This window comes from Cornus florida, unplaced genomic scaffold (assembly GCF_030987335.1).
Source record: "Cornus florida cultivar Cherokee Brave unplaced genomic scaffold, ASM3098733v1 CherokeeBrave_3.0.0_Hap2_Chr04, whole genome shotgun sequence".
In the NCBI taxonomy this organism is placed as follows: Eukaryota; Viridiplantae; Streptophyta; class Magnoliopsida; order Cornales; family Cornaceae; genus Cornus; species Cornus florida.
In genome coordinates, this window is record NW_026775574.1 from 21,209,819 (window position 1) to 21,229,987 (window position 20,169).

General features: G+C 35.2%; 1 protein-coding gene and 1 pseudogene across 1 annotated transcript; one reads left to right on the plus strand and one right to left on the minus strand.

Annotated features, from left to right (window-relative positions):
- Window positions 1-10,340: 10,340 nt before the first annotated feature.
- On the plus strand, window positions 10,341-15,977 carry LOC132302949 (uncharacterized). The gene is made up of 4 exons (XM_059799961.1): window positions 10,341-11,489; window positions 11,952-12,654; window positions 12,787-14,876; window positions 15,042-15,977. Exons 3-4 carry the CDS (start codon window positions 14,687-14,689, stop codon window positions 15,734-15,736), a joined length of 885 nt encoding a protein of 294 aa, XP_059655944.1. The 5' UTR covers window positions 10,341-11,489; window positions 11,952-12,654; window positions 12,787-14,686; the 3' UTR covers window positions 15,737-15,977.
- A 1,147-nt stretch (window positions 15,978-17,124) lies between these two features.
- LOC132304823 (uncharacterized) lies at window positions 17,125-18,216 on the minus strand (annotated as a pseudogene).
- Window positions 18,217-20,169: the final 1,953 nt, after the last annotated feature.

The following is a 20,169-nucleotide window of genomic DNA, read 5'->3' on the forward strand; positions in this document are numbered from 1 at the left end:
GTGGTTGTGTATATTGGATGAGGGTATTTTGGTGATCATTTTATAAATATGTATTTTCATCACATTTGGAGTGTCATTGTTCAAGTTTACAAACTTAGGGTTATCATTGTCTAAAAATAGCCTAAGTTGTAATTATCTATCTTCTAAGAAAACCTGAAGGGGTCGCACTGCAAATTATCCTATTTATTATTAGTTATTATATTATTTAAATAGTATTATACGTTTTATTTGTAATAATTAGAGTAGGAGAAGAAAACAAGCAAAAGTGGAAGATAACTGCTAAGTGGAAGATTATATATATTTTCAGCTAACATTGACCAAGAGCAGTGCTCTAGGAAAGATGGAAGATTGTTTTCTAATGATATGATACAAGAAGTTTCGTGTTCAAATCTTGCATGCAACAAGCATAGATAATTAAATTCGTTCGAAATATTATACTGAAAGTTATGAAGGGACTGGAGGGGATAAAGTAGTTGCAAATGGGTTTTTTCCATTTATATGAAGATGTGCTCGGCCGTGAGGAAGAAATGCGGTGGTGAGCTCAGCGGGATTGAATCGGCTGTTGGTGATGGCAGAGAGCTTTGGATGGTGGAGAGATGGGCTGACTTGCGACGGTGCTAAGAAGGATCGATGGCAGAGAACCCAGATGAAAAGGGGTTCGTGTCTGTATTTTTTGTGGTGGGTTCAATTGGGATTTTTTGTGGGTTTTTCATGGGTTCAATTGGCTGGGTTTTGGTTTCAGAGAGAGGGAGAGGAGACCACGACAAACCGAGACAGATAGAGATGATTGGTGCCCGAATAGTGAGCGTGATTGAGAGGTGTTTTTTGGTGTTTACATGGATTTTTTTTTTAATAAATGCGTTATGAAGAAGATGATGAACAGTTATATATGTGTGCGTGCTTTGATGTAATCGTGTGTTTGCAGTTTGGGTGTTTAGGAGAATTTTTTAAAAAAAATTTAGTCAGTGATGTGAAGAAGATGGTGAAAAGTGATATATATATATATATATATGTTGGGTTTTGATGGTGGTGAAACAGGGAAGAAGATTGAAGAAGATTGTGGAGGTTGTAGCGGTGGTTATTGAAGCTGCGGTGGTTGTGTGTATTGGATGAGGGTATTTTGGTGATCATTTTATAAACATGTACTTTCATCACATTTGGAGTATCATTGTTCAAGTTTACAAACTTAGGGTTATCATTGTCTAGAAATAGCCTAAGTTATAATTATCTATCTTCTAAGAAAACCTGAAGGGGTCGCACTGCAAATTATCCTATTTATTATTAGTTACTATATTATTTAAATAGTATTATACGTTGTATTTGTAATAATTAGAGTAGGAGAAGAAAACAAGCAAAAGTGGAAGATTGCTAAGTGGAAGATTATATATATTTTCAGCTAACATTGACCAAGAGCAGCGCTCTAGGAAAGATGGAAGATTGTTTTCTAATGATATGATACAAGAAGTTTTGTGTTCAAATCTTGCATGCAACAAGCATAGATAATTAAATTCGTTCCAAATATTATACTGAATTTATGAAGGGACTGGAGGGGATAAAGTAGTTGCAAATGGGTTTTTTCCATATATATGAAGATGGGCTCGGCCATGAGGAAGAAATGCGGTGGTGAGCTCAGCGGGATTGAATCGGCGGTTGGTGATGGCAGAGAGCTTCGGATGGTGGAGAGATGGGCTGACTCGGCCATGAATGACTCGCAACAGTGCTAAGAAGGATCGATGGCAGAGAGCCCGGATGAAAAGGGGTTCGAGGCTGGATTTTTTGTGGTGGGTTCAATTAGGATTTTTTGTGGGTTTTTCATGGGTTCAATTGGTTGGGTTTTGGTTTCAGAGACAGAGAGAGGGAGAGGAGACCACGACAAACCGAGACAGATAGAGATGATTGGTGCCCGAATAGTGAGCGTGATTGAGAGGTGTTTTTGGGTGTTTACATGGATTTTTTTTTTTTAATAAATGCGTTATGAAGAAGATGATGAACAGTTATATATGTGTGCGTGCTTTGATGTAATCGTGTGTTTACAGTTTGGGTGTTTAGGAGGATTTTTTAAAAAAAATTTATTCAGTGATGTGAAGAACATGGTGAAAAGTGATATATATATATATATATATATATATATATATATATGTATATATATATATATGTTGGGTTTTGATGGTGGTGAAACGGGGAAGAAGATTGTGGAGGTTGCAGCGGTTGTTATTGAAGCTGCGGTGGTTGTGTATATTGGATGAGGGTAATTTGGTGATCATTTTATAAACATGTACTTTCATCACATTTGGAGTGTCATTGTTCAAGTTTACGAACTTAGGGTTATCATTGTCTAAAAATAGCCTAAGTTGTAATTATCTATCTTCTAAGAAAACCTGAAGGGGTCGCACCGCAAATTATCCTATTTATTTTTAGTTACTATATTATTTAAATAGTATTATACGTTTTATTTGTAATAATTAGAGAAGGAGAAGAAAACAAGCAAAAGTGGAAGATAACTGCTAAGTGGAAGATTATATATATTTTCAGCTAACATTGACCAAGAGCAGCGCCCCAGGAAAGATGGAAGATTGTTTTCTAATGATATGATACAAGAAGTTTCGTGTTCAAATCTTGCATGCAACAAGCATAGATAGTTGATTGTTCCAAATACTATACTGAAAGTTATGAAGGGACTGGAGGGGATAAAGTAGTTGCAAATGGGTTTTTTTTCCATATATATGGAAAAAATTGTACCTCCCCCCCCCCCTCCCCCCCTCTTCAATTTTGTAGGTCTTAAAATTATATTTTTATTTTCTCTTTTACTCTTCAAATTCTTTAAATTTCCTAGAAAAAGTCAAAATTTCCTTCCTCAATTAAAACTTTTTAACTTTTTCCTTTTAAAGTTTTTTCATTTTTCTTTCCTTTTTCTTTTTCTATTTCTACTTTTAAAATTCTTCTTTTTAACCTGCATATTTGAATGATTTTCTTCTTATTTGTCTTTTGAATTTTATAGTTGTTATATTATATTATATTACACACACACACACACACACACACTTGTATGAGTGAGTTGCTCACTTTTTTAGATCAGGTGAGGGAGAGGAGACCACGACAAACCGAGACAGATAGAGATGATTGGTGCCCGAATAGTGAGCGTGATTGAGAGGTGTTTTTGGGTGTTTACATGGATTTTTTTTTTTTAATAAATGCGTTATGAAGAAGATGATGAACAGTTATATATGTGTGCGTGCTTTGATGTAATCGTGTGTTTACAGTTTGGGTGTTTAGGAGGATTTTTTAAAAAAAATTTATTCAGTGATGTGAAGAACATGGTGAAAAGTGATATATATATATATATATATATATATATATATATATATATATATATGTTGGGTTTTGATGGTGGTGAAACGGGGAAGAAGATTGTGGAGGTTGCAGCGGTTGTTATTGAAGCTGCGGTGGTTGTGTATATTGGATGAGGGTAATTTGGTGATCATTTTATAAACATGTACTTTCATCACATTTGGAGTGTCATTGTTCAAGTTTACGAACTTAGGGTTATCATTGTCTAAAAATAGCCTAAGTTGTAATTATCTATCTTCTAAGAAAACCTGAAGGGGTCGCACCGCAAATTATCCTATTTATTTTTAGTTACTATATTATTTAAATAGTATTATACGTTTTATTTGTAATAATTAGAGAAGGAGAAGAAAACAAGCAAAAGTGGAAGATAACTGCTAAGTGGAAGATTATATATATTTTCAGCTAACATTGACCAAGAGCAGCGCCCCAGGAAAGATGGAAGATTGTTTTCTAATGATATGATACAAGAAGTTTCGTGTTCAAATCTTGCATGCAACAAGCATAGATAGTTGATTGTTCCAAATACTATACTGAAAGTTATGAAGGGACTGGAGGGGATAAAGTAGTTGCAAATGGGTTTTTTTTCCATATATATGGAAAAAATTGTACCTCCCCCCCCCCCCCTCCCCCCCTCTTCAATTTTGTAGGTCTTAAAATTATATTTTTATTTTCTCTTTTACTCTTCAAATTCTTTAAATTTCCTAGAAAAAGTCAAAATTTCCTTCCTCAATTAAAACTTTTTAACTTTTTCCTTTTAAAGTTTTTTCATTTTTCTTTCCTTTTTCTTTTTCTATTTCTACTTTTAAAATTCTTCTTTTTAACCTGCATATTTGAATGATTTTCTTCTTATTTGTCTTTTGAATTTTATAGTTGTTATATTATATTATATTACACACACACACACACACACACTTGTATGAGTGAGTTGCTCACTTTTTTAGATCAGGTGAGTATTTTGCTCATTTGCTGAAATCTCATGGGGTATTTCACACTTTTACCTACATAATATAAATAATAATAATATAGATATATTCTGTTCTTGCTTTCTTTTCGGGGGACGAGGATATACTTCACTTTTCTTCAATTGCACTACAATTATCTTTTTCTTTTAAAGGAAATGACAAGAAGGTCCTTGAATTCATTAATGTACTATCCCTTAATTTATAATATCATAATTACCCTTTATACAACTTTAACTTTTTTTTACCTTCTTTACTTTATTTACTAATTTTATTACTTTCTATTTGTTTTTTCCAGATGTCCTCTCAAAGAAAATAATTTATTTCATACTAATAATTTAATTTTTAACAGTCAAAAGAAATAATTTATCCCATAATGACTAATTTTTTTTTTGGGTACAATTGAAAGGGATATTTATTCAACGAGGTTAACTTTTTTTCAGTCAAAAGAGGTAACTTTTTTTCTTTTTGACAATTTTTTATGGGTTCTGTGAAAAGAAATAATTTATTAGATAAAAATACCTTCTTTTTTTTTTGGTCTTATCAAAAAAGATAATTTATTCAATATAGATTAAAAATAAATTAATCCTCTTCTTTTCATACTTTTTTTCTTTTTTCTTTTGGGGATCTTGAAAAAAAAAAGAAGATAATTTCTTCAATAAATATTTTTTTTCGGGCTTTTTTTTTTTTTTTTCATGCCAAAAGAGATCATTTTTTTAATGGTTACTTTTTATTTTTTTGGTCCGGTCAAAAGAGTCAATTTATTCAACATAAATTTTTATTTCTTTGTCCTGTAATTTTTTTTTTTATTCAATTAATTTTTTGTCTTGTCAAAAGAGACCTAAAATAATAAAAATTAAAGATAAAGAGAGGAAATCTAAAAGGACAGTTTTGTCATTTTAAAAGTAGTAATTAATTAGTTGTAAAGTTAGGGTTATAATTGCCATTTCATTTAAGATTGTAGTGCAAACATTGAAAAGTGAAGTGCGGATATCACCTCCCTTATATTAAATTAAATTATTTAATTATAAATTAAATGATTTAAAATATATTAGACATTTACTAATTATTATATATATATATATATATATATATATATATTATATTTGAAATATGTGCTAATGCCCATGAGTGGCCAACTCAACTCCTAGAGAATGGTCCATGAGTTGTAATTAGAAACCAACAACTAAGCCCAAAAGGGTCTTTAAGAATGGAATTGAATGACTGTATAATTATTATATACATTTAAGTCCTAAATATGACATAAGCTTCCATTATAACATAGGCCAAAACAAACCCTAACGCTTTGTTTGGAATGTTGGATTTGATGGGATTTGGATTTGGAAACAGGATTTGCCTTGTTTAGAACATAGAATTACAAATGGGATTTGATAATTATAGGATTTCAAATACCGTTTTAATTGTGTTTCAAATCCAGTCTAAAAAGCCAGGATTTGAAGGGATTTGGCGGAATAAATATTCATTAATTATACATTTCCTTATGCTTTGTTTGGAATCAATTAATTTAAGATTTGGAAAGGGAATCAATTGGAATAGGAATTGGAATTAAAATGAAATTCTATTTATGTTTGGAACAAATTGGATTTAAAATGGGATTTTGAATAAAAAATAATATAATACCATTTTTGCCCTTGTTTAAATAATAAATGAAATATTTATTTTATTGTAAAATATACTCCAAAGTTATATCAAGAAGACAAACAACGAGAAGAATTATCTGATGGAACTCTAAAACATGAAATTTATTATTAAAAAAAAAAAATTATTTATTATTTTTATATATAAAAAAACTATGTTATTCAACTACCATCACCAGCATACTTAAAAAAGAATATTAAAAAGTAAACTAAGCCTACAGAAAGCGTGCAACCATTTTCCAAGACAGCCAAGTTTTACGCATCTCATCCGGGCACCCAAAAAAATCCTTCCGCTACAAGGGGATCCGAAATAAGAAAGTCATAAGTAGAAAAAAAGGAAGGCATTATCAACTTCGTTCACCTTCTTTAATTTGAAAATATTTCTGCACCAGAATAGAACTGACGTGTACCTTTCTCGGCCACAATATTAGATCAATCAAATGCATTTGCAATTTGAGTAAGTGAGTCAGTAATGACACTAATATTTTGGTTCAGCTCGTCATATTTTGAAATATTTCTTTTACTTTTACTACCCTTTGAGGAGGATGCACGCAGAAAGCGCATGTGTAATTCGTGACTGTTGAACACTTATACATTCAATTTCCTCTAAATTCTCGAGATTGATCTCATTTCTTGCAACCATTTCATCTAGTTCGTCAATACTTGTGTCTTTTCCTCACATTGCCATGCTCGTGTCTTTTACCCAATGACAATTTTTCTCTTTTGTTGTTTTAGCTCCTCATCCAGTAGCTTTATCTTTTTCAAAAATTTCACGTAGAACGTTAAACAAAGGAAGTGAGACATTTCTGACTTAGCGTGTAGCCGGCTAACCCAGTTAAAGTAGGAAACATTCAAAAATTTAACTTTATGATATAAAGAAAACGAAAGATAATATTTTATTCAACATTTTCATACCTTAATTAAGGCATCCCATACAGGTATTTCAGCATCTATTGTTTTAGTACTATCATTCCAACCAAAGCCACTACCGCGCTTCAAAACTTCCAAAGCAATATCCATTTTTCTTTTCAAAGTCTTTAATCAATTTTGAATATTATCTTTATTTACCTTTGTAGTGAAATACAAGTTCATTGCTTCAATTGCAACGTTATATACTGAAGGGTTAAAATTTCTATCAGGTTTCTGTCCTTGTGTTTTTTCATCAAGCAAAACGTTAAGTAAAAATTCATCCATTTGTTGTGCCCACACAATGTATCCCGATGCATTCGTTTTGTCATCACAATCACTCGTATCCATTGTTTAAACTATAAAGCAATATTCACAAGTAAATTATATATATTTAAAAAGTATATATCTTATCAATTTGAAATAAGAATTATAATAAAATCAGTAAAACAAACAAGGTAAGAAGTAAACAATTTCTTGCATAACAATAATAATAAAAAGAAGTTTCGATCACATCATAAAAGAAATGAAAATTTACTTTCAAATAAATCAAATTTCCTTACAATTATTGATTAGCCACATAATCAATCCACATGTTTGCCGCTATGAGATCTCTTTGCATTGATCCTTGTCTACCCTCTTCACTCAGGTCATTCCTTGGCATTTCTTGTGGATGTTCAACCTCACAATTCATAAGATCTTCGTCAACTTCTGCCATTAATCTTTCATTTGGCTCTACTCCTAATAGAAAATTGTGTAAAATACAACAAACTAATATAATTTTAGTTTGTGTCTCGAAATTGTAATGTGGTTCAGTTCCACTGGCCAAAATAGGAAATCTTTTTTTTAACACACCAAATGCCCTTTCAATTGCATTACGTAAAGAAGCATGTCAATGATTAAATATCTCTTTTGAATTTTCGGGACCACGTGTTGAATACTCTTTTAAGTGGTAACGCATCCCTCGATAAGGAGTAATAAATCCATATTTTAGAGCAAATCCAGCATCACCAAGATAAAATTTACCTAAAAACTTGTAAAGTGGATTAGTTTTTATTTGCTTATACTTATGATATAATTGTGATAATATTAAATTTAAATACCTTCAGGCACGTTTAAATTATCTTCACTATTTAACGCGCTTTGTAGAATCTTTGAGTCAGCTGCTGATCCTTCCCATCCAGGCAAAACATATGTAAATTTTAAATCAAAAGTGCATGCTGCCAAGACATTTTCTGTAGGAAAATCTTTTCGTCCTCTAAATTGTGTAACTTCTTCTTTTGGAATTTTTACACGAAAGTGTATTCCATCAATAGCTCCAACACAATCCTATCAAATTAATAAATATAGTTTAGTAGTTATTATAAAATGGTTGTACAAAATTATAATTGAAAATTACCTTAAAGTAGGGATAGAATCTGCTATTATTTACTATTTCCGGTGGTGTTGTAGTTCCATTAGGTTGTATGATAAACTGATTTTCAAGTGAAATAATCGCCCTCATAACATTGTGAAAATGACGACTAATTGTCTCAGTGGAGCGATTAAAAAAAAAAATCGAATTGTTCAATTTCTCACATTATGAGATAAAATATGCAAAAACTTTGCAACTTATTCCTCTACGCAGCTAGATGCATTATCTTTGAGACGTCCACTTCCCCGAAGTATTCCAACAAGTTTAGCAAAAGTATTCGGCCTATACGTAAAATGTCATGAGTTCTATCACTATTAATAATCTCCTTCATTAATTTTTTTCTAACTTCTTCCCTCTCACCAGCATTTTCTGAAACTGATCTACATATATAACCAGATATTGATAAGCTGATAATAATGTGACTAAATGTGCCACGCAAACAACTACTACTCCAATGGCCTTTTGTCCTTTCCTTTCAAATTCTTGTCTGATATCCATCCACATTTGATATTTAAAATTATCAGTATATATCATGATTAATAATGAAACCCTAACACTAGGTTGCAAACAACTTTTTCATGTTCAAATTGTTGGATATATTACATGAGTATATTCTTGCAGTTTTCTAATATAAAATAACTATTGTATTTTTCTTTCACTGTTACCTTATATATAATTAATTCATTTATTAAATACTAAGTACACTCATTTAAGTAAGTATACTAATTATTAAAGATAATATTGGCAATATTGGCTTATATATATATAAATAACTTAGGAAGGTTATAAAAGTGTAGTATTTATTTATTCAATCACAATAAATACATTTTGTTCCACAAAAATGCTGTGAATTCTGAAGAATTGAATGATATGACCGTTCGTTTAAATTTTTAAGTACACAAAATACTGGTAGTGGATACTAAAGTATTGGATTCCATACCTTTTAGTTATAAAATTTTGCTCCATTCATGTAAAATTTTCTAAGTACAAAAATATAAATGTAAATTTTTCAAAGTACAAAAATACAAAAGTGGTGGTGAATCAATCTTTTAAATGCGGTTTAAGATATTGGAGTATATCAAACAAAATGGTGTGAATTATGGACGATTGAAGCATGATTTTGGTTATATAAATTTATGTATTGTAGATTTTTCAAGTTCAAGAATATAAAAGCGGTGGTGGATCAATATGTTAAACACAGATAATTTTGAGAAATTCATATCTTACTCCATAACTTTGAGCTTTGAGGATTAATATGTTAAACGCAGATGTTGAAATATACCAAACAAAAAAAAACATTGGTGTAAATTATGGAGGATTGGAGCATCACTTTTGGTTATAAAATTTTGAATAAAAAGTGATGGATCAATCTGCTAAATGCAATTTAAATATATTAAAGTATAACAATATATATATATATATATATATATATATATATATATATATATATATAATATGCTAAACAATGTTTCAATTAGAAATTCATTTACTGACTTGACCAAGTTCGAAACAATTAGAAATAGAACAATAGATATGCAAATAAAAATTAATTCGTTTCCATTTAAATAATTAAAGATTCATAGTTTAGTCACCGGCAAACTTGGGTAAGCTCAAGACTTAAATGGTTAAAAGCTGATATAATACATACCTAAATAAAATTCCAAGACGGAATAAATATAAAAAAAAAAATTAAAAGCAAAAAATAGAAAAGAAAAAACTTTATCATGCAGGAACTGGATATGCTCAACACATAGAGAAAAATATATATATATATATATATATTAAAACAATTATATTATTATATAGAGAACGAATTAGCTAGAAGATAATAAGAAGAAAAAAGTTAGAGATCAAAATATGGTAGTAGATATTTAATAAGATAAAGTTTAATAAGAAAAAATTTTAATGACAAGAAAACGACGTTAGAAGGTTAATTAAAAATTGTTTTGACATATATTATAGTGGAACCTCGTGTCATATCTACGGCTGGAAACTCTTTTCCAATCGTAGATATGACATAAGCTTCCCCTATAAAATATACTAAAACAACCCTAACTCTTTTCCATCCCATCTCCGCCGTTCCCACCGGTCTCTCTTCCTTCTCTATTCCCTCTCGCACAATCCCTGCGATTTTCCTCTCTCCCAGATCCCATCTCTGCCGCTGTCTCTCTCCCATGGGTCTCTCCCTTCTCTCTCACAATCCCTCTCTCGCTCAGCAATTTCTCTCTCTCCGCGGACAAGCTTCTCATCTAAAAGTCAAGGGCAGAAAAAGCTCTCGAAACCCATCCCATGGGCAAATCAAATATATATCTTTTGTTTTGGGGGGGGGGATTGATTATTCTCTTTGATCGGGTGAGTTGGTAACCCCATCCAAGCTAATCCATATAAGAGGGGAGGTTTGCTTGGTGCAGAAGCATATCGTTAATGCGATCTCAGAAATACATCTCAGAAATACATCCCCGTTGCCTTACCCCTGGATGTTCTATCCCCTCTCTATAACGAGCAACGAACTTGCATCCAAGCTAATCCATATAAGAGGGGAGGCTTGCTTGGTGCAGGAGCATATCGTTAATGCGATCTCAGAAATACATCCCCGTTGCCCTACACCTGGATGTTCTATCCCCCTCTCTATAACGAGCAACGAACTTGCATCCAAGCTAATCCATATGATCCATATGAGAGGGGGGTTGCTTGGTGCAGGAGCATATCGTTAATGCGATCTCAGAAATACATCCCCGGTTTGCTTGGTGCAGAAGCATATCGTTAATGCGATCTCAGAAATACATCCCGATGTTCTATCCCCCTCTCTATAACGAGCAATTCATTCTCAAGTTCGTTTCTTATTGCAGAAAGAGCCAGGCTGATGGGATTTCTAAATAATAGTAAGCTAAGCGAGATGCCGGGCGCAATAAGCTTGATGCGCCTTACTCCTTAAACGTTCCAGTGAAGTGAAACGTTCATTCCTTGTTCCTTATAACTGAGTCTAAGGGAAGCTCCTTTTGAACCCATCAAGGCTACTTCTACTGCTCATAGAAGGATTAGGCTTTCTTAATGAATGTGCGGGGAACTGCTCGTCTCTGATCGCTTTCTCTTTCTCTTTCTCGGCATTCGGCTCTTTGAATATGCCCGGTGGGAGAGAACTCAGTCCAACATGAGGATGGGGTCGACGGGTGGAGTGTTCTCCCACCCCGCACGCGTGGATTGGTAAGTGTGAATGATTTTTTTTTTTTTTTTTTTTTTTTTTTTTTGAATCTGACAGTACTTCGATTCAAGTCTCATCCATAATCATTTTGATTTGTTTTTTGTAGTTCATTTTTCTTTTTTCTTTCTTTCTTTTTTTTTTTATTTATTTATTTTTATTTTTATTTTTATTTTTTATCAGATATCAATTTCATCCCTATTATTTTTTTTTAAAGTTATTTTTTTTACATTTAAATTCTGATTGGATTAAGTGGGGCAAGTTCTTTTTCTCATGCTTTGGAATATGTTACGTTGGGCTCAATAAAGTGAGCACAAATTGTAAATTTATTTTATTTTATTTCCAGTGAAAAAGTCTATATACCTTTGGTCTACCAATGTTTATAGCTGCAAAAATATGTCAAAATATTTATTTGAATCTGACTACAATTTAAAGTCATTTGGCAATCTTGTTCTATCCTTCTACAGAAGGGCTAGTTTCATAGGCTTGTGCTGCTTTCGTGGGTCTGTTCTCTTCTGTTGGAGGGTGTGTATGCTGCTTTCGTAGGTCTGTTCTCTCCTGTTGGAGGGCCCTGTTGGAGGGTGTGTATGGGCGCATAAATTGTTTAGTGTAGATGGGTGCAGTTGATTGGGTTTATTATGTTAATATAACATAATATCATTTGATATGTAGTAAGCTTGGGGTGTGTGGATAAAGCTGGAAGTAATGGCATTCACGGGGTTGGGGTTGAACTTTCTCATTGCAGCTGGTGAGGATGAGGTTGAACATTCAATAATTTCATCACTGTGTGGTACAACCGGCGCAGGCAACTTTGGTTTGGACAAGTCAATAGTGATAATCTTATTGGATAGGGAGGTGAATGCCAATGGAGCAGGGGAAGGACTATGTGGTTGAGTTGGTAGGTGGAGAGATCCATCAGCATTGACAGAGGCTAAAAAAGGTTCTTGCTCTAATGGCCTGACCTTGTCTGCATCAGAGTGAGGGGAACTGGTAGAGCATTCTTACTCTTCCTATTAGTCACCGCTGTCCAAGTCTCAGCATTCTTCCTCTTCCTATTAGTCACCACTGTCCAAGTCTGTTTTGGGTTTTCATGTGTTGTGAGTTGGTTTTACAGGAACCGGAGTTGTGACCCACCAGCTTGCATGAGCTGCAAATAATTGGTAATTTCTGGTAAGTGACATACTTATTATCCCCCATCTTAAGCTTGATGTTCTCAACTAAGGTGGCTTTGAGGTCAATTTCAATGCTTATTTTTGCATACTTGAGCTTAGATCTTGACATTGGAAATTTGTCTGTTTGCAGAGGTTTGCCAACTGCACTTGCAATGAATCCTAGTCCCCTTGTTGTCCAGTAGTGAATTGGGATGTTGAAGAATTTGACCCAAACATGGATCTTAGTAAGCTCTGGGCTGTTGAGATCGAGGTTAGGTTGCCACTTAGAGAGTAAGATGCGTTTACCAGCCAAATTCCAAGGACCAGCTTCAATAATGATCCTTGCTCCTTGGTCAGATCCAAAGTTGAAGTAGAAGGCACCGTTTCCATCACCAAGCGCTTCCTTAAGGCCATTCTTTCCCCATATCTTGAAAGCATTGGTGTGGACCACTGAGAATGGGAGTTTTTTGAAAGGGAAGTGGCCAACAATGAATCCTTGTAGTGATTGGATCCCCTCGTCTGTGATATCATCTGGTGGAACAAGTGGCTGGGCTGATATGCTGTGTTTTTGGAAGTGATGGAGATGAATTCCATCAATGTTGTTGACAATGCTTGTCCAAGATGGCTTTACCTGCTGGTTAATGGTTGGAGGATTATTGGATGTGGTGCCAGCTGTGGTGGGGTCTTTTGCAGCATCATTCTGTTTTTGGTATGTTGCAGGTTCAACAGGTAAAGTAATATTTGATTGGACATTTGTTTGGACTTTATTTTGGAAAGTGATTGATTGAGGGAGAATGGTCAAGGAATTCAAATTTGAATTTGAATGGGAAATTGGTGGGAAAGGGGTGACCGGAGGAGAGGGGCATGAGGTCCAGAGAGAGGGAAATACCTGGTGATCTTTGGCTGTGCACATGGGTTGGCTTGTGTCTTGCATTGGATGAGTAGGGGAGGAAGTGGTTGTAATCTTTGAAGCTTAAGTTCTGCAATCTCTGATCTCAGCTCTGAGATGGTTAATTTCAGCTCCTCCTTAAACAGATCAAGATGGTTAATTTCAGCTCTGCCGAGGTTCTCTTGTTTGCAATGGTTTGGAAATGGCTTGCTGGTAGTTGGTTGGTTTGCTAGATGTCTGGGTGGCCGGTGGTGTTGGTTTAATGTAGTGATGGGTATGTTGTTTGGAGAGGAGATAAGTATATGGGTTGGTAAGATGGTTGCAGGTGAGTGGTGAGAGTTGGCTCCTTTACAGTGCTGGAATGGGTTTGTGGGTGAGGGAACTTGAGTTGTATTCCTTTCTGTTGTGTTCGTTGCATAGGTCTGGTTTGAAGATGATGGAGCATGTGTACATTTGATTGAATGAAGTCTGTTGAATGGAGGTTTCAGGTGGTTTCGGGTGCTTGGGAGGTTTCATTTTCCCTACACTTGAAGTATCTTCATCCTTTCAGATTTGGCATCTTCATCCTTTCATTTTTTATCACCATTTTAATCATCAGTTTCCGCAAAGAGTTTCAGAAACTTGATTTTTTGATCACCATTGCAAGAGTTTCAGAAACTTTGGTTTGGACTACCTCCTGGAACAATTGCCTTAACCTTACGAACCAATCTCCTGATGTGGTCTTTCCCTGGGCAGCTCGCCCCTGCTCTAAGACTGTCTCTGCTCAGCTGCTCAATCTGAAAGAATACTCGTACAAGGAAAGGACACATGCAATACTGAATGATTCACCTCATCGCCCTACGTCCCCTGTTAATGGATTGTGTGGAGGCAAAGAAAGAAAGCCAAGCGACAGAGATGCAGATTCAAAAGAAGATGCCTACCCAGGTTCAACAGAGGAAGTGGGAAGAAGAAAGACCTGAGGGAGATTACAGGTGGTGGTGGGAAAAGCCTTCATCATCGATAGCCTCAGGTCCCACATCGAAAATATATGTGGAGTGTGAAAGTAACAGTAAGTCTATATTTAATTACAGTAGTCCCACATCGAAATATCTATGGAGTGTGAAGTAACAGTAAGTCTATAAGTAAAAAAACTTTTATTTTATGTTTTTTGTTAAATGAGACAATGGTGAGCTTATCTCAAGCTCTCCGACGTCACTTCGTATTCGCTCGGGCTCGACTTGCTCAGGCTCGGCTTCAGCTTCCAAGTTTGGCAAAGTCTCCAAGTTTGGCTCGGGCTCCGCTTGCTCAGGCTCGGCTTCAGCTTCCAAGTTTGGCTCGGCTTCAGCTTCCAACCTTGGCTCAGGCGAAGCCAGGTAATTCCTTTTTTCTTTTCTTTTTTTTTTATTTGCTTTTTTTTTTTTTTAAATCTTTCTTTAGGTAGTTTTTTGTTTTTTGTTTTTTTTTTTAATCTTTCTTTAGGTAGTTTTTTTTTTTTGTCGTCCTTTTATGAAATTTTTCTGAATTTTTTTTTACTGTAGACTATAGCTTTACTTTTGCTGCGCTACGATCTTTTTCTACTCTGCCGAAGAAGGGTGGAAAGTCAGATGACGATCCGCAGGCGGATCCAAACACTAACTCGAAGTCATCAGATGACGATCCGCAGGCGGATCCAAACACCAACTCGAAGAAGTCATCAGATGACGATCCGCAGTCGGATCCAAACTCTGGAACTGGAAACTCGTCAGATGACGATGGAAACTCTGGAAACTCAGATGACGATTCCCAGTCAGATTCAGATTCAGAATCAGAGTATGATTTTCGGAGGGGATTAGAGATGGAAAGCCTCAAGGTGGCGAAATTCTTGGCATTAATTGAGGCAGCAAAATTACAGGTTGCTGCAGAAAGTCTGGTCCTTGCCACTGCTTCACTTTGTCTCACTTTTGTATTCGGCTTGGTGTCTGTCGGGTATCAAATGTATCAAACTATGCTCCAAGAGACGCTCTCCGACTTCGAGCGGGCGAATCTCTATCGGATGTTGAAGATGGCGAAGGAGTTGGCGAATTTCGTTCAGATGGATCCGGATCACCCGCTGCCAACCGATCCGGATCCGATCCATCTTCCAACCGAGCCGGATCCGATCCACCTGCCAACCGATCCGATCCGATCCACCTGCCAACCGATCCGATCCATCTGCCAACCGATCCGGATCCGGATACGATCCCTCCTCTTCTGACCTGGCTTCCTTGGCTTCCACGGTCGGCCCAGATACACCCACGTTCTAGAGATGATATGAGAGGATTGCGGATTGTATAGATTCAAAAGCAAGATTCAAATGTAGTACCGTACGTACAATTCTCATATATCTGCTTAAATTTCAATACATTTCATTCATATGGTGGTCACTCCCACCATTTGACGACACAGTAAGCCTACATAAAAGTAAAATACTACTAGCGCCCAATAATCCGCAATCCTCTCATATCATCTCTAGAACGTGGGTGTATCTGGGCCGACCGTGGAAGCCGAGTCAGGAGAGGAGGGATCGTATCCGGATCCGGATCGGTTGGCAGATGGATCGGATCGGATCGGTTGGCAGGTGGATCGGATCGGTTGGCAGGTGGATCGGATCCGGATCACCCGCTGCCAACCGATCCGGATCCGATCCATCTTCCAACCGAGCCGGATCCGATCCACCTGCCAACCGATCCGATCCACCTGCCAACCGATCCGGATCCGGATACGATCCCTCCTCTTCTGACTTGGCTTCCTCGGCTTCCACAGTCGGCCCAGATACACCCACGTTCTAGAGATGATATGAGAGGATTGCGGATTATTGGGCGCTAGTAGTATTTTACTTTTATGTAGGCTTACTGTGTCGTCAAATGGTGAGAGTGACCACCATATGAATGAAATGTATTGAAATTTAAGCAGATATATGAGGATTGTACGTACGGTACTACATTTGAATCTTGCTTTTGAATCTATACAATCCTACTTGAATTTAAATAGGTGTGATGTTATGTTAGAAACAGTGTGTTGACTTGAAATTGGAAAAAAAATATACCACTCTTCTTGTGTCAAATCAATGTCCGAAAATTGACCTTGGCCAAAGGCCTAAACAAGTCCAGGCATTGGAATTAAAATTATTTAAATAGGTGTGATGTTATGTTAGAAATACTGGTGTCAACTTGAAATTTAAAAAAAAAATATGCCACTCTTCTTCTGTCGGTACTACATTGACTTGAAATTGGAAAAAAAAAATATACACCGAATTTGATTTTTTCGGACCAAACATGCGAAAATTTGACATAAGACTCCTCAGACCAAACTTCCTAGGAGCATGTGGCCCGAACCAAATGTCAAATCATATTGACATTGATCACAATGTTCTACGCTGGCTGTGGAACTGGCTAAACCAACCCCCTTCCTTTATCCGGGCTTGGGACCGGCTTCATTTCCACATGTACTTACAAACACTAATATTTCATATGTCCACTTTAAACACAGAACATATTGTTTCAGCGAATAACAAAAAAATATATATCCTTTCAGCTTAGAAAATCGCATAATACAAGCTTCACCAACAGCATTACATTCATTGAAATACTTAACATTCCAGAATTAACAACGACTTGGAGGTAGAGAGAGGCAATTCTCATTCATGTTGGCATATGGCTCTAGGGTGTTATACTGCGGCAATATCATTCGATACTCACCAAGAATCTGGCAGAACTTGAGCTCACCAACCTCAATGCCGCACCAACTTGGCAGGCGTGTTAGGGTTATTCTCAAAAATCTTCAGCATGTATGCATCTCGAATCTGTGGTAACATATCCAAGTCATGTATAGAGATCAAAAGGTCAAAAAGGCAGAGCAACTTAATAACGAACAACCTCATATACTTACAGTGAACTCAGTTACTTGAATTGAGTTGGAAATAGGACCAAATACTCCAGCCTCTTTATACATTTCCACAATAAAGGCAACGCAAATTGTTGATTTCCCATCACTGTATACCCATTCATCTTGTTCGGGAATGGCAAGTATTTGATCAAAGGTGAGACCACGCCTTTCAGTCTCAGCTAGAATTCCATACAAATCCAAATCCTGTAAGAAAACAGACCAGTAATCAACTACGACGGCAACAACAACTATAATAATAATAATCTTTTTTTTATGACAACCAATAATAATAAGGGCTAAGTATATAAAACACCCTAAGGTTTACTTTTTGAGCAAATACCACGTCTCTTTTACTTTGAGTATAGAACTCCCTTAAAAATTTAAAATGTTGCAAACTATGGCTTTTCGGCACTCAATCATTAGAAAAGTATTGTTAACAAACCACATGCCTCGCACATGACTAATTAATTGTATTAAATACCAAAAATGACCTTATTTGATTTTGAAAATGCCCTTACCCTTATTGTATATAAAGGCCATAATAGTCATTTTACATTAACTGAATTTTTTATTATTATTTATTTTAATTGTAGGAAGGGCATTTTAGTACTTTTATCGCTCCATTAATGGCCGAATGAGGGGAGGTCCTTGTTCGCCCCTAAAATAAACGGTAAAGGGTTATATGAGCTATATGCATACAACAAGGTGTTAAATGCTTGCTGCCCTAATAATTATAACAACAACAACAACAATAATAATGAAAGAAAAACAAAAATTTGTGCAAAATTTTACATCCCACTGAAACTGCATAGTTAATTGTCTGATAATGAGCAAATGATATCCTCTTTCTGCTAAAGAGGATGTATTGAACTCCTAATTCACTAGATACATTTTATGAATGTCAACTATTGCAAGTAAATTGCTCATGTTTAAGTATCTACAACATTTCACATAATATGATTAGACAAAAGAAAAAGAATATTAATTCAAGCACCTCAAACTTGAGTACAGGAGTTTAAATAGCAAATTTCTTACATGTTTGTAATATTAACCATATATATATATATATATATATAATATTAGGATAGCATGATACCAGTATCCACTCCTATTTAGATTTCCCTTTTTTTCTGTTTCCAATCGCCTTCTCTTTTCTATCGCAAGAACCGACTATATGACATTCTTATATATAATACGAAGGCCTCTCAAAACCCCCTGTTACATGGGGTTGTTGGAGGGTCTCCAAACTCCCAAATATTGTCCTCTTTCATTGGAACTGTTTGTTAGGCTGTATTTCTCTTACAAAGCCATCTCTAATCTGATCTGAGAGACCTTCCCTTGCAAGATGTATTCATTGTCATGCTAACTAGAGTTGATTGTCATGCCAACTAGAGTGAGAGTGAATGCAACCTTCCTGTTTAAATTTGTTTGGCAATTGATTGAAACCATGTAAGATGTGTCTTTTAATCTATTCTCTTGCAATATCAATTGGTGACTGGATTTTTGATATAAATGCGAATCAGGGACAAGTCAAGAACTAGGCAGTAAGTTGTTTTTAGTATCTAAATGATTCATCTAACATACAATAGGTAAGTTTCCCTCTACATCAACTCTGATGTTGAATTCAAGATTTGAAATTATTAATACTGCAGCAGTAAACAATACCTTGTTTTTTTTTTTTTAATCAAATAGGCACAATGCGGAATTATAGAAATAGCACCGGTTGTTATAAAGATTAGTTTTATTGGATTAATCATCATTTGCACAATCAATTTATTTGTTTATTTATTAATTTGTTTTGTAATTTTAAATTTGATGGTGTGAGTGATAAAATTGTTGGTTTGTTACCTTTCATTTCTTTATAGCAAAGGACTTTGTTTTCCCATCCTCTAAGGTTGTATCTCATTTTCTAATTATATACTTGTAAAAAAATTGACAATTTTTATTATTTTGTTATATTAGGTTGAGGTGTGTGGAAGAAAGTTGTTGGCATGACCGGTGTCGGTAATAGATATGTGTATTCACATTTCTTTGTGGCATCATAATTTTTAAGCAGAGGGTTGGGAGGAGGTACTTGCTAGGATTAAAGGGTTTAAGTATCTGCATGCTTCAGCATAGGATAATCTGAATGGAGTGAAAACTCTGTTACCACTGTCTTGTGGCATTTAAGTTTCAAATTTTTTTTTTTTCCCCCTTTTTTTGTTACGACTTCTTTGCTTACGACGACAAACCCAGCCCGAATGGAGTGATAACCTTTTTTTTTTTTTTTGGTTTTCTTTGCTTACAACGACAAACAAGAGGAAAGGAGTTGGCTTCATCAGTCGGGTGTTTTCCGGCAAACCCAGCTAGAAACCTCTTTTGACCAACGAACCCAAAGTATCAAGGTAGGACTCGTGTTGGCATTCAAGTGAAGCAGGGCATTTCAACTCTGGTTCATTTTACTTGTCAAATTTAGTGTATGTAATACTTTTCCTTATAGTGTATGTGGTACTTACTTTGTGCCAGATCAATGTGGTGAGGATTCTCACCATCATATCATCATATGTAGTGCTTACTTTGTGTCAGATCAATGTGGTGAAAGTAAGGCTGTAAGTTGGGCAGTTGAATTCAGCCCGAGTCTAATCCAATCTTAACATGAAGTCGGTTAGATTGGACAAACCCGATGTTAAAAAATTTAGACTCTGACAATAACCTGAGTCCGAATGTATTTGGGATGTACGAGTTGACCCGTTTTTTTAAATTTTTTATTATAAACAAATATGC